Below are 15,513 nucleotides of genomic sequence, written 5' to 3'. Positions count from 1 at the left end.
GGGGTCTTGTATTTAGTAAGGACATTTAAAGAATGGAGTGAGTATTTTTAAAACTACACAAGAAGCTGATACCATGGGGCCCTCCTTTCTCCCTTTTGTTTTGCAGAACTACTGGACCCCATTTCTTCAGACCTCCAAGAAACAGGCTCATTCTATAATACTGCAGCTGCTTCTGCGGGGAGCAACAAATTCCCTTGTGGGTCTGTGTTACTCTCAGAAAACCCTCTCTGTTTTGTACCCTAAGGGACGAGCGGGCGGAAGCCAGCTTACCTTGAGCTTGGTTAGGGTGTGCATGTCTGCCATGAAGTCCAGCACCTCACTGACGTATTGCCGTATGCATTCCATTGCTGCTGTCCCACACTGAAACAGGGGCACACGGCTCAGCCACGGTGTCACATCTCATGCCACCACAGCTGTAAGGCTGTCTCCTTCTCTGTGACCCCACCCCACCCCCACTGCAACCTTTAGTACAAAACTGGTTTAAAAAAAAAAAAGTTTGTGCTAGAGAGCAAAGAAACCAGAAAGCCTGAAAGAAAGGAAATTAATTGCGACTTCCACCAGGCAATTGAAGTGATGCTTGCTTGCTTTTAAACCGGTGTAAACACAAGAGTCAGCCCTAACTGACCCATCAGGTGCTCCAGCCTTCTCGGATGCCTGTGAGACTATCAAGGTTTACGCTACCTTATTCACCTCTACCCCGCCCCCCAACACACACAGGTATCATATTGTGATTGCAGGGTCAACAGTTGTTTTCCAATCAAGTCATGGTGTGACTTCACATGCATGGTAGATGTGTTATGAGGTAGAATCTTGTGCTGATTTTGAGCTCTTTCTAGAATAGGTAACTAGAAGAAGCAAGGTGGACTCCCTTGTCTACTTCCAGCCTGTTTGGTCAGTTTCAAAACAAAAGAAACATAAACCGCCTGTGTGGTGGTTTATGGACCGGCAGGGACCTGCTCTTTGGGAGCAGTGTGGTGAATCTGGGATTTGAAGTGAAACAGCCAAGCAGATGGACAGCCTCCCTCATCAAAGCCCCGCCTTCGGGAGAACCCACAGGTCAGCTGCATAATTCGGATCAAAGGCACACAGTCTTTGAAGCCCTGTGAATACCCTGCTAACGGCCTCTCTGGGCTTCCTTTAGGAAAATCTGGAACATTACAGACTTAACTAGCTCACCCAGAGACTTTCATTTCCCCATATTCATGTAAATCTGCGCTGCACTGAACTGTATCCCTTCCCCTCTCTTCTAGAATGTTCCGCTTGTCAATTCCTCTGACAGGATAACAAATAGTAAAATAAGGTCAGTGGGCAGTCTGTCAGTGTTTTCCAAGCATCTCACACGTTCTAAGGTTTTCTCCTTCTAATTTAAATCCAGTGAAGGAATTATAAAAGGTTATTGTGCTCCGGCTTTGGCAATATGAATCCTTCAATGCAAAACCGGGATCTCCCTCCCCGATCTATTCCACTCTCTCTGACCTTTCATGTATCATGCAAATAGAAGCAGAGACTCTGCTCTTGAATTTCTTGAAAGGGATTTGTTTCTTTCATAGGCAATATTTTATACCAGTTCAACTAGGCAAATGTCACTGAAAAGAATCACTAGGAACATTATTCAGTATTTACCATCGCATAGTTAGTTTGTTTCAGCAGCAGCGATTGCAGCCTGCTTTAAAACCCACCTTGGGCTCATGAAAATCTCGGGGAGCGAGCCATCTGCATTTTAAAAAGCACACCCTTGTAATTTCCAATCCCTCTTTTCCTTTGTAAGATGTGGACATATCTTTAGATGTGTCACCAGAAGACGGAACAAGGGACCCTGCTCTCTGCATTTCAGAAGGATCTGTCTGCTCTGACAGGAAACTTCTGACAAAGGAGCTGAGCTTACACTAACCTCAAGCATGTAAGCTGAAACCACTCTTCAAAATCCATCTGTTTTTAAAACTGTATTCCTTATGTTATAAAAATGCCGTGAGTTCATTGCAGAAAGGTGGAAACCGCAAAGTACTAAAAAGAACAATGTAAAATTCTATAATCCTAAACCTTGCCTTTCTCTTCTGAGAGAGCTCGAATTTCCTTCCAAAACTCTGCTGTGGGTGACTATCACGCAGTGAATTGTTGGAAGACTGAGGTAGCTTAACTCTGTAGCCCTCCAGTTAAATGCATCACAAGCATTTCCTGAGTGAGTAACATCCTCTGAAATCTTTGCTTGATATCCACATACCAGTCTACCTTATGGGCAGACCTGGCTGTATCTAAACAGCAGCAGCGATGTTGGGCATTCCCCCCTTGCTTCCTGTTTTTCTTATTTTAAAGGATACATCTAAAACGACACTTGAATGTAAGCTATCTGGTGCCCTTATACTTTTCTCAAACACATTTCTAGGAGTAATTTATCAAACTGGTCTTCTCGAGGTTGGCTCACTCCCACCGGGGGGCCTTATAAAGAATGCTACTTCCACTTGACCATAGGTAAGTGATCAAGAGTTTGCCGAGGAGGGCAGAATGGGTGGCATTTGCCAATGGGGACAAGGTGCCAGTTACGACAGGCAAATCCTGGTGTGCCACTGGGTAACAAGAGTGCCTACAACTTTGCCCTGAGGATTGCCAATATGGGAAGTGTTTTTATAATTAGTGAGACCTCGCAGATGTGCTGCACATGCCCAGGCTGTGGTGATGGTCCCACAGGTGTCTGCCCACCTCCAAATTCATCAGGTTTCATAATCAGAGATCTACAGTTTTTTTTTTTACATGTCAACCAAAGTTTAAAGTTCAATTTTGAGAGAAAAAGAAACATCTGCCAATTAGCCATTTTACTTTTATGTTTTCAGATATTTTGTATTTATTGTCCTTGGATTAATTAATTAATTTATAACTCATTGGTGGCAGGTGAAAGTAGAAGATGTCTTTGGGGGCTTCTTGTTGTTACAAAGGACCTGGGTTTGATTCCCAGCACCCACACGGAGGCTCACTACCTCCTCAGGCACCTAGAACACATATGCCCAGATGTGTATGCAGGCAAAAACACACATATATATAAAATAGTAAAAAATAAGTATTTTTGTAAGAAGATGTCTTTTGAGTGGCCTCCTTTGTGTCACTGGAAAGGGCTCTGGAGGAAGATCCTGTAACAGCTCCCTTGTCAGTGGTAGTAAATATGCCTTCTTCTTCTTGGTTCTGACAACCTTTGGCAGAGTATCGGTGCATTTTTTTTTTTATCAACCATATAGGTAGCAACTATCACCCTTTAAGGAATTCATCAACACAGGCAGAGACTATGCAGAGCTTCTAGCTGCCCCAATACATAACTGGACCACATTTGCCATCCTCTCTAGCAACTTCTGTGTCTTTGTTTAAGATAAGCCAAAGAGATATTGTAGCCTAGACCAGACCTATGAAAGCTCCCATGTGAGTGCTTGCTTCTCTTCCCCTAACCTCGCCAGCTGATCACAGAGGACTGAGGGAGAGAGGAGCCCACCTCTGAAGTAGTCGCCATCCCGACTTTGTGGGGATGCCCGTGCAAACTTCACGCAAGGAAACGGCACACTTCTGTGTACTAAGCTACTAGGAACTGGAATTTGATCCTGTCCCTTCTCACACTATACTGACAACTGTTAAAAGCCTTTTAAAATCAGTGGAGTAATTCCCCTCCCACAAATCCATCATAAAGAAAGAGTGTGAAGCATGGACACAGTTTTAAGAGTAAAGTTGTTCGCTGTATCTCGATTATAACAGCAGCATCGTACTGAAAATAAGACACCCACAGGTAAAAGTCTGTTAGTATTATTTTGTAGCTGCCGTTTTAGGGAAGTGTTCTATGATGCTGGTCTGTCACTCACTATAGAAGCCACTGTGTCCAGCACTGGTAAGCAGTAGTTACTCACTCTGCACAATGCTTAATATGCATTGTCTCAGTTGGTTCTCAACACGGACGACAAGGAAGTGGGGAGCCACAGTGACTTTACTCTCAAGTCACCACTCATGAATGCTGGGATTCCAGTCTGAAGCACCATTCACTGAGATACAAAAACACAGAACATACACTCAGCCAGGACTTACCCCAGGCACAGAGGCTATCATCTGTTTGCTCAGGATGGTGGACTCAGCTAGCTTGGTTCCAGCATCTGCACAAATAAACTAAAAAAAAGAAAAAAGAAAAAAGAAAGAAACAAGAAGAAGGAAGAAGGAAGAAGGAAGAAGGAAGAAGGAAGAAGGAAGAAGGAAGAAGGAAGAAGAAGAAGAAGAAGAAGAAGAAGAAGAAGAAGAAGAAGAAGAAGAAGAAGAAGAAGAAGAAAAGGGTGAATTGTTCTTAATAGCACTCGGATAGCCATAACTAACTTATAATCTTATTAACAGGGTTTTAATTCATTCATGTTCACTTCTGTCATGGTCCACCCTGGAAACCACCAGACATGCTAATCATGACGGTTTATCCCTGTCAGCTCAGAAACAGCATAAATATGTTGATGCTGACATCACATACAAATCCAGGATTAGATCAAGGTAGAAAGTGAAGTTGGGGGAACTCTCAGAGCTCGCAAGGCTCCCGGTCCTCCATCCTGCAGCATCTGACAGGTGTCGGGACACACTCGTGGACTTTCATGACTTCTATCATGACAGCACAATTCAGAGTAAAAAGAGATTAAAAAAAGAAGAAGAAGAAAAAAGAAGTCAGAGTGTTCCTCCCCAGGGATCCTTCATGTCCACCTTCTTGCCTCTACCTCACTCACACGTGCTCCCTCATGCGGAGAGGGCCTGAGTCCTGCCCCATGCCCCCACAGGGTTTTCCACACACTGGCAATGCAACTGCCACCGTCAGACTGCAGTACCCTACCAGTTGCTTTTCAACCCGTCAGGGACTCTTCACAAGAGCTGACCTGACATGGCTCTTTCCAGTGCTACCATGGCATCCTGGAGTAGCCCGGGAGGAGTTTATGAAACAATTAATCAATTATGACTTAAGACCATGATGAGGATGGATTTGCCCAGATTATAATTTAATTTGCTTTCATTATAGATCCTGACAGGTGTTTCCTACTTAATCTAACATTTGGCTACTTATGGTTTGGGGCATTGGGGGGTGGTTAACTAAAGCCCAGAGATTGCTGAGTAAGTAACTCCTGTTTAATTTCTCTTCTTGGAATCTGGCCAGCTATCCCAGCAACTTTGGAATCTGCCGTTTGCAGGATTCAGAGACAGACACCCTCTCCATCACATCCATTTGGAAGGTGTGGGAAACCTGGATGGATCAAAACACCTGCGTGGAGCTGGGCAAGCTCCATCCGGTCAAACTGGAAGAAGAGACAGCAGCTGGGGTGGGACATTGGGAGGGAGAGGCCTGCTGAGAAATTACAGGACACCAGAATGGAAAACCAACAATTGGGCTAACTCATCAGGGGTCCAGCACTGTTGATGAGAAGCTTTGGTTTTGGCTAACAAAATGCAGCTCTACGTCAATGACCTTCTGAGGCCCAAGCCTAAGGGCTAAGGAACTGTTCTTCACCTGAGGGAGGTGCAGCCACTCAAGAAAGGAACTTAGCTTTAGTCCTAAAGTACTGGGATGGGGGAGGAAGGTTCGTAGAGCTACACTGAGAGCTGTCCCGTGGCAGGGGTGTGCATAGCCTGGCATCCGTCCATTTGCTATTTAACATGTTCATTTCCAGTGCTGTATAAGGAAAAGTCCTCCATCAGATTCAAACACCTGAAAGCCTTTAACTTTGGCCAGAATCTGTAAATGAGAACTGTGAAATGGGTGAGTAACGTTTAATAGGCTAGCAGGAGTACAGAAGCCGTACTCCCAGCCCAACTCCACTGTATGTTTTCCCACAGAGTGACTTTTCCAAAGCTGTCTGAGGCTGCATTCTGAGACAGACATCCTTTAGCTAAGGGCTAAACCCATCAGGACACCAGCACTAATTTTCATTCTTATGATGAAAAAGAGACTCCAGCAAGGAGGCCATGGTGAGACAGAGCCACACCAACCCAACCGTGTGACAGAAAGGGCATTTAGAGAGGTCTCTCAGGACAGCAGGGGGTCCTGAGCCCTCCAAATGTATCCTTATGGCCTAGTGGCCACTGAACAAGGGGAGGTCAGCAAAGGAGCACCAGATGGGAGGAGGTCAGGTCAGCAAAGGAGCACCAGATGGGAGCACCAGGCTCCACCTTCAGCAGGTGCCTGCCAGCTGGTATGCTCAGGTTCAAAACTGTCATGACTTAAACAAGTCAAAAAAAAAAGGGAACCTCCCTTGAAAGAGAGTAAAAGCACAAGCTCCTCTAAAAAAAAAAAAAAAAAAAAAAAGGTACTAGTATGAATGTGAGTCAGTCCAGTGTATTTTTACAGCATATGAACAACCAAACTCAGTAAATCCCATTTTCATTATAGCTGCCAAGCACAGACTGGCATGGCCTTCTGCTGTAATCGCATAGAACTGCTCAAATAGAAAGATACAACTAAAGCGGGTGTGTGTGTGTGTGTGTGTGAAGTAAGGGAAGTGCTTTCATGTAGCAATAATGAATTTAAAAAATGCCGTGAATCTGAAAGAGAGCGAGGAGCAGTGTGTGAGAGAGAGGCTTTGGAGGGAAAGGGAAGGGAAGAGATGGTGTAATTATAATCTCAAAGATAAAAGTTCAAAATGAAGCCGAGAGAACTCTACGCTTTCAGAGAGAAATATACCACTGAAATATGAGCGACTCCATAAGAAACAAAAGGACACCAAGAAAGATCACCCATCACTAAATTCCCCATTACCAAGGAATACCCCAAACAGCACTTCTACATCATGTCCCGTAGGGCGGGTTATCAGTAACTCGGCTAGTATTAGCAACTCAGTCATCGGAATGAATTAAAAACAGCAGCTAGACCTTTGGTCTCAGCCCACAACTAACCTATTTTTAAAAGAGAACCTTTTACCAACAGGATCCCTCAGCACTTGGATGAGCAGGTATCCCACGGCGTGGGAGGGGTGCATGCAAATTAGCAGAGAATCAACTCTCCAAACCCAGGAGCAGAGGAAACCCCTTTGGATTTGAAGTTTGTCTTTTCGGTGTTGTTGTGTTATCATGGAAACATTCACTGTCGGACAGGGGTCTGTAATACTGTCATCAGACTGAAGCCCAGTTAAGGAAGACCACAACAGTTCTGTTCAGATGAACTCATCCAACCTAGGAAGGTCCTTCTAGGGAGGCAGCTGAAGACCTGCTGTACTGGTTCTTCACAGGATTGAAGGGTAAACATCAGATCTGGTATAGGGTAACAGGCTCTTCTTACTGACGGCAGCGCTGTGATCCGTGCCAGTTACCTGGGTACTTTGTCATCTCTGCCATCCTCTTCTGTCTCCCACGTTGTAGTTTTCAGTTACAGAGACACACCCTGCTGTCCTCAGAACATGGTCATTGATCCATGTGAAGAAAGGTAATGCCCCAGGGTCCCAGATACAAGTCCTTACTGATTATCTAGGTGCTGGAAGCTGACACTACTCTCCAGGAAAGAGGGGAGCATGAGTCTTCAGCTGCCTCCCTAGAAGGACCTTCCTAGGTTGGATGAGTTCATCTGAACAGAACTGTTGTGCTCTTCCTTAACTGGGCTTCAGTCTGATGACAGTACTACAGACCCCTGTCCGACAGTGAATGTTTCCATGATAGCACAACAACACTGAAAAGACAAACTTCAAATCCAAACGGGTTTCCTCTGCTCCTGGGTTTGGAGAGTGGGGTGTCTCTTTACCACCCTCCAGAGACGGCTAGAGGACCCAGCAGTGAAACGTGATGCAAGCAGGCATGGAAACGGGGGGTGGGGGTGGGGGTGGGGGCGAAGACACAGGTTCTTTCCTTTACCCACGGAAAGCTCTCTCCACGGCTATGGTAGGATCCTGAGTGAACAAGGAAGCTACACTGGCTTCAGATTATGCCTTGCTTGGACTCATCTTGTTAATAACTAGAATGATTTACTCTAAGAGCTTAGAGAACACGGGTTATTTCAAAATGGCATGATGGTTATTTTTATTTTTTGTTAGAGAAGGGTGAAACATTAGTCACGAAGCTGTTCTTCCAGAGTAGAATTGTAGTGTCTCCTGAAAACAGGATAATTCAACCTGAATAATTTCTAAACTTAATGATCCTCCCTCCCGTGTGTGTGTGTGTGTGTGTGTGTGTGTTTGTGTGTGAGTGTGTGTATTAGTTTGGAAATATTGGAAATGTAGTCCTAGTACTTGGAAGGCTAGGGCAAGAGTTGAGGCTAGCCTAGGCTACAGGATAAGACTAAATCTTAACAACAACCTAAACATGTTGCATTTGTGAGACAGTGGACACACATTCCTGAGTCCCGCCTAGGAATGTTTACGTTTAGCCTTCTTTCTTGCTACAGCAAATTTGTTTTGGTTATTTACACACCGCCCGGTACTGCAGTAATCACTGTTTTCCCAGCTGCCTTTAGCGCCAGGTAATTGAAACTGTCAGCGTTCTTTTGTGGGTTTTGTGATAAGCGCTTATTACGGTTGACTCTCGTGTACTTCAAAGAAAGCAGCCCGCAACAGCTACAGTGTGAGGTGCCAGAGCCCAACAAGATCAGCCACACAGATACCCTCAAGACTGAAGGCAATTAGTTGTCCAGTGCTGTGGAGAGCTTGTTTGAAGCCTTGTGGTCTCTGGCTACCTGACATACTGGGCAGACACTTGTCCTTGATGACCCAGCTGTAATGACAAGTCCCCAACAAAGTTTTCCCTGATTGCACATGGGACAGAGTCCCCGCCTGTTCACAATTTCCACCAAGGACCTTCCTTATCTCTCTCCCTCCTGGTACCAGTCACAGCCTATCTTGGAAGTTTAAATGGGCTTGCCTGTGATGCTGCTAAAGACACTGGGGGCAGAGGGCTTCAGCCCCTCATGTGTAGTTCAGTAGCCAAGCGTCTAGGCACCGTCATTAAGTCTCCAGTGCTGGCCTTCAAGCCACAGTGGATCTGCAGCAACTGATTCTTACTCCTACCCTATGGACTGCTGTTGGCTGTGTCTGGCTTGGTCCAGCCTCATAAATACAGAAGATTCCCGCGCATGCTCACTGGACCATACAGAAAACTTTGCCCACAGGCTCACTCTGGGCTTTGTTCGTCCCATCTCCGCACTATTGTGTGAGCTGCCTGGCAAATGATGAATTAGAAATGTCTTTTCTTTTTAAATTCTTTCATTTGAAGTTCCTCCTCTCTCGGGGTAGTTGTGTGCGCGCGCGAGTGCACACGTGCACATACATATATAGCCCAGAAGCAAGAAAAACTGTTGGATCTCTCCTTGAGCTGGACTGAGGCAGATGTGGGTGCTAAGGAACCAAACTTGGTCCCTTACATGAGCAAACAAGCGCTCTTAACCTAATGACCAGCTCTCTCTCCAGCTCTGAATTGCAAGTTTCTTAATGAGAAAAATTATTGTTTTATTTTACTTATTTTATAGATCCACACTGGGGGAACCACACTTTTGTGGTTTTTTGTTTGTTTGTTTGTTTGTTTGTTTGCCAGTGGAAGAAACAAGGACACAATGAGCTTTAGACTATGACTCCCCTGTCTCCCAACACAGGCTTTGGCCTCAGGCACATGTCCCAGGCCTCCACTCCCTGTCCCCCACACAGGCAAGATTTTGAGAAGTTTTGTGTGTGCAGCACAGGCTTACCTGGACAAGCAGCAGGAGGTTTGTGTCTGGCAAAGGTGACTTGAGCTTCAGGGCCTGTAGAAGTTCCAAAACAACGCTCCGAGACAAGTAGAACTTATCCCGCTCCTGGGTAAAACAAGATAGAAACCGTCTGTCATTTTCAAAAGTCAATCCGCGTGGTCTGCACCAAATGAGCCTCAAAAATTGACAGATCAGAAACTCAAAACAGAGTTTAAAAGTGCAATGGGCTGCCTTTTGGAAATAAAATTCGAACTGAAAGACAGACGGTTCCAAGTTCGGATGGAGTCCGCCGCCGTTGCTACAACAAGGACACATGACAGAATGGATGAGAAGCGGTGGGATTTCTCTCAGATATCAAAACCACAGGATTTGCTTCTGAGTCACATGGGGCAGAGTCTGAGAACTGCATCAATCAAAGAAAACCAAGGGTACGCTTTTCCATACAAAAGGCTACAGAGAGGCACTCATGGCCATCCACAAAGCTCCACGCTCCCGCCAAGACTCTCCTTTTGGGACGTGAATGATTTCCAATGTACAGAGAAGCAGGGGCAATGGGAGACTCTCTGCACCCACAGTCCGCCCTTGCTGAAACCTCTCCTTCAACAGGGCCATCTGCAGGGCCCTCTTGGCGATGTTCCTCCCTCTCTGAAGTCCTTCCTCATTGCTCTGAATCTGTTGCTTACTTTGTGTTTTTATATTTTGACTACACGTGCACGCCTTCGTTGAAGCGTCGTCTTTTTTAACCTAGTACCGTGGCATCACATACTGCGAGTACCCACTTTTCAACATAGGCTTATTTGTGTTGTTTTCTTTCATTGGTCCTTGAGAGACTTAACTCATTCTTTTGAGTCAACAGCTTACTGATATCATATTGTACAGCTGTGCGCAATTCACCGTCAAGCGAGCACTAGACGGGTCTTCTTTATTATCAAACACCACACACACACGGTGAAGAGTGTGTAGCGTGGAAGTGTCCAGTTAAGTGAAAGGAAATGGGCTTAGCTCTCCTCAATGAGCGCTCAATGAGACAGAGATGCCCTGGCAAACCCACCAGGAGCTCCAGGGAGGTCTGTGCTGACTTTCACTCGCTATCTCCATCTGCATAGCTGGTTACTGGTAAGGGGGTGAGGAAGGCTTCCTCTTCAAAGGCAGGGTGGAAATAAGATCCTTCCTGAACTATTCTCTTCCTTCAAAGCACTTTCTGCTTGCTATCCTCAGATGTGCATGGCCTTTCCTGGCTGACCATAGATACCTTAGTACCCAGAAAGTCTTGTGGTTTTAACCTCGGAGCCAACATTGTGTTGGGTCCATCAAAACCAAGTTTCCTCTGGGCTTTCTTAGTGTGTGGCCCTAGACATGTTAAGTGGAAGTCTAGCTTCAAATGACTCTGTCCACAGCTTTTAAAACTGTACGTCTATATCTAAGATCATGTGACTCAATGTAAGGCTGGCAAAAAAAAGGGTGTGTGTGGGGGGGGGCATTGGCAACAGTAAAGGGTTTCTTGACCAAATCTTAACTCAGAGTTAAGCATGTGTTGAATGCCAAGTGTCTGCTGTTCTCATCTGTATTGCACTGTGTAACTGCTTCAGCCTCTGTTCTGATACCATACGCATGCGTGTGTGCACACATGCACGCGCGCGCGCGCACACACACACACACACATGTATGTGGGTGTACTCTGCATGGAACATGCTCAGGCTACGACATGCTATCACTTGCTGTGCTTCTACTGTATACACCAAGGCTCTGCTTTTACAGAATATATGGCTTAGCTCTGCTTTTACAGAATATACGGTTTAGCTATGCAGAACAAAGACTTTTATGATGGTCCCTCCACAATTCCTTAGCATGTATATGCCAAGTGAGTGTACCTCTGAGTCATGGAGTTAGAATGTTTAATTTTAAAACTGCTGCTTCAGTTGCTGACTTACACCTCATTTTAAAAATTGCTACATGGATTTTAGCTCGGGAATAGAAGAACATTTCTAACAATCTGAGGTACCCTTGGATATACTTCTGCAATTTTTGTGCTGCACCATTCATGCAAAGCATGGCTCTCAGCATCAGTGAGAATAAAATAAAATACCAGACAACTCTGAAAAACATTAAAGACGGTCTATGTCCTGCAGGATCAAATACTCCAGTAAGAGTTGATTCTTTTTATTAAAAATAAACAAGCAGATCCATCTCATTAATAAGAATTTTTAAGATAAAGGCTTCCTTTTTTTTGTTTTGTTTTGTTTTGTTTTGTTTTGTTTGTCGAGACAGGGTTTCTCTGTGTAGACCTGGCTGTCCTAGAACTCACTCTGTAGACCAGGCTGGCCTCGAACTTAGAAATCCACCTGTCTCTGCCTCCCAAGTGCGGAGATTAAAGCCGTGCGCCACCACTGCCCACTTTTTATTTTTAATGTGTTTGTGTATGTATCTGTGTGTGGGGATGTCTATGAGTGCAGGTGGCTGAAGCTGCCAGTAGATGGCGCTGAATCCCCTGGAACTGGATTACTGAGCAGCTGCAAGCCCCCCTACATTGGTGCTGGGAACCTTACTTAATTACTCTGAGGGGCAAGTATGTGTTCTTACTGCTGAGCCATCCAACCCCTTCCTTTAATCTTTAATAAATGGTAAAAGTGCACGCCCAACCAAATAATTGTTCTAAAATGAACTCGCCCATGGTTTGTTAGCAGTAAACGTTTGGTTGTACACCTATTTTATAGTCCTGCAGATCCCAGCTGGCTCATGGCTGCATTTAACACACCAGCTTGTATTGTTCATCGGAAGTGTTTCATGTATGAAGGGCACTGGTCTGTCTTCTCCTTCCCTGCTGCCCTTTGTCTGGCTAGAATCAGGAGTCTGCTGCCTGTAGAGTATTTGGAATGTGATCCCAGCTTCTCTTCTATTAGTGTGGGTAAGGTGCAGATGAGGTGTGTTTCTAAACCCTGAGTGGACGTCGTCACTAGGGCTGCGCGGTGTTCATCTGTGAGAGGCTTTACACTGTCGACGCCATCTTTCCGCCATCTTTCCATCACTTATATGTAATCCACTCTTTCTTTTTCTCTTCTCCCCTGATTGTTGCGTATTATGTTTCTGTAGAAAACTAACCCTACTGTACAAGAACTCAAGGTACTGGCTCGAAGTTGATTGTCTTAACACTCACATGCCTACCACCATGGTTCACTTTGCCAATATTCTGTATCTGTGCTGTTTATCTGCTTTTCCTGACCACCGTGCTCAAGGGTCTGACCATGGGCCACCTTTGCTCTGTGGCTCCTCTGTGGATCTGTGTGACACCATCCTTAGCCCCTTCCCTAAACTCTCTGCTCTCTCTTGTTATATAGGTTGGCCTGTTCAGTTCATTTAGTTTTTCTTTCTTTCTAGTAAAGTATTCAAGGCAGGGGCTGAGGAGATACTCAGTTGGTAAATTGCTCGCTGTACAGGCACAAGAACCTAAGCTCACATCCCCAACATACATGGAAAAAAAAAAGCCAAGCACGGCAGCGAGTGCTCGTAATCCCACTGCTGGAGAGGCAAAGACAGGTAGCTAACCAGTGGCGGTGATGTTTGGATGCACTGAGAAAGCCTGTCTCAAAAAACGACGTAGTGAGCCAGAGAAGAAGACACATGAACTGTGGGACTTCATCTGCACATACATGTATACACATGAAAATGCACACACACACGCACACACATATACACACACATAACGCACACACGCACACGTGCACACACAAGTACATGGAATTTTAAATTTGTTTCCCAATAGGCTGTGACTATAATGCTCCAATTTTAAAGGAAGTATTTTCACAATTGGTACTAAATAGTCTTCTAAATTTTCTTAAGCATGGTTTTGATTTTAGACTTATTTAAACGTATGCTTTAACTGCCAACTACAACAAGCCTCGGGTACTACTGCCGACACATCACTTTGTAAGACTTGGCGAAAGTACATACACGCACACCCGTGAACACAGCATTGCAAAGTTCTCAGAGTCTCAGTCAATAGTTTGTCCCAGTGTGTGTGCATTGACACACGGCCCTCTGTGTCAGACATACGTCTGTCTATACATCACTCATTAGTTTTAAACATCCTCAGTGTCTTTAGATGTATTTTAGGTGTCTTTCAAAGATGACATATATAACTAGTTTTGAAAGCCAATCTGACAGTTCCTAGTTAGCATCATAAACATTCATTGTGACTACTGCCCGTTTATAGTTCATTTCTATTTTCTTTTTATTTATGTTATTTATTTTTATTATATATATTTATTATATTTGTGTGTGTGTGTGTGTGCGTGTGTGTGTACTCTATCTTCAGACACACCAGAAGAGGACATTGGATCCCATTACAGATGGTTGTGAGCCACCATGTGGTTGCTAGGAATTGAACTCAGGACCTCTGGAAGAGTAGTCAGCGCTCTTAACCACTGAGCCATCTCTCCAGCAGCTTGTTCTGTGTCTTTTGTCATAATTTAATTTTTATTTGTATCATATCACTGTACTTGTTTGGAACTTACATAGTGTATTTCTAGCTTTTGGAGTTTATACTTAAAATACTGACACGTGTTAAAAGAGTTTAAAGTTAGGTCTAATCCCTGTTCTTATGAATAATAGGGAGAGTTCTTTAAATCCATTACTCAGCTACACACAAACACAGACAGACACGCACGCATCCTGTATATGGGTTATTGTTAGCTGGTATTTTATTGTCCTTTTGTTTTATATTTAGTGTTATTACTATTAAACATACTTAATATTATTACTACTGTTGCTTTGTATTGTCAATGGTCTCTTAGATTTACACATTTTACTAATTTCTTTGGTAAATTTCCTTTGTATATTAAAAAAACTTCTTTGTCGGTTCAATTTCCTTCTTCTTATGATATATCTTGAAATATTACGTCAATAAGAATATGTTCACATTTTCAGAGGCTGGTAAGATGGCTCAGCAAAGATCAAATACTGTTCTTGCAGAGGATCCGGGTTCAGTTTCTGGCACTCACTGGAACAGTTCCTATCTGTAACTCCAACTCCATGGGATCCAGTGCTCTGCTCTGGCCTCCTTGGGCAACAGGCACACACATGGTGCACATACATAGATACAGGCAGTCACACATATAAGGAAAATACATATAAATGAACCTCCATGAGAATCGATCGATACTTTCTTTTCTTCCTCATGAATACCTCCTTAGCCTTCGATCTTAAAAGATGTTCTTAGCTATAGAGAATTCTAGGTAAACAATTCTTTTTCCCTCACATCATTTTAAAACCTTTCCCGCTAGAATCTATTTCCCTCTGGGATTGTGAGGTTTGCTGTTAAGTCTGTTTTCAGAGTGCTTGTTCTCTCAGTTGCTCTTAAAACATGTCTTTTTCTTGCTTGTTCCAATCACAGCTGGTCGTATAAAATTGCGTTTAGGTGCAATTTGAGTGGGCAGGTGAGTGTGTGCAGGTGAGTGTGTGAGGGTGAGTGTGTGCAGGTGAGTGTGTGTAGGTGAGTGGGTGAGAGTAAGTGTATGCAGGTGAGTAGGCACAGGTGAGTGTGTGCAGGTGAGTGAGTGCAGGTGAGTGTGTGCAGGTGAGTGTGTGCAGGTTAGTGTGTGCAGGTAAGTGGGTGAGGGTCTATGCAGGTGAGTGAGCACAGGTGAATGTGTGCAGGCAAGTGTGTGCAGATGAGTGGGAGCAGGTGTGTACAGGTGAGTGGGCGCAGGTGAGTGTGAGCAGGTGAGTGGGTGCAGGTGAGTGGGTGCGGGTGAGTGGGCGCAGGTGAGTGGGTGCAGGTGAGTGGGTGCAGGTGAGTGGGTGCAGGTGAGTGTGAGCGGGTGAGTGTGAGCAGGTGAGTGTGAGCGGGTGAGTGTGAGCGGGTG

General features: G+C 44.6%; 1 protein-coding gene across 3 annotated transcripts in view; it reads right to left on the bottom strand.

Moving 5' to 3' along the window:
• Positions 1–15,513, bottom strand: part of Unc79 (unc-79 homolog, NALCN channel complex subunit) — a 233,189-nt gene that overhangs the window by 16,466 nt on the left and 201,210 nt on the right. For all 3 annotated transcript variants that reach the window (XM_028781705.1, XM_028781702.1, XM_028781703.1), the window contains 3 exons: positions 9,653–9,757; positions 4,057–4,134; positions 271–360 (listed from right to left, as the gene is read on the bottom strand). In XM_028781705.1, coding sequence (XP_028637538.1) covers positions 271–360; positions 4,057–4,134; positions 9,653–9,757 — 273 coding nt within the window. The remainder of the gene's footprint in view (positions 1–270; positions 361–4,056; positions 4,135–9,652; positions 9,758–15,513) is intronic.

Source organism: Grammomys surdaster, unplaced genomic scaffold (assembly GCF_004785775.1).
Source record: "Grammomys surdaster isolate TR1022 unplaced genomic scaffold, NIH_TR_1.0 516, whole genome shotgun sequence".
NCBI lineage: Eukaryota > Metazoa > Chordata > Mammalia > Rodentia > Muridae > Grammomys > Grammomys surdaster.
Note: the sequence above shows the minus strand (reverse complement) of the source record. Positions and strands in the feature narration are given on the sequence as shown.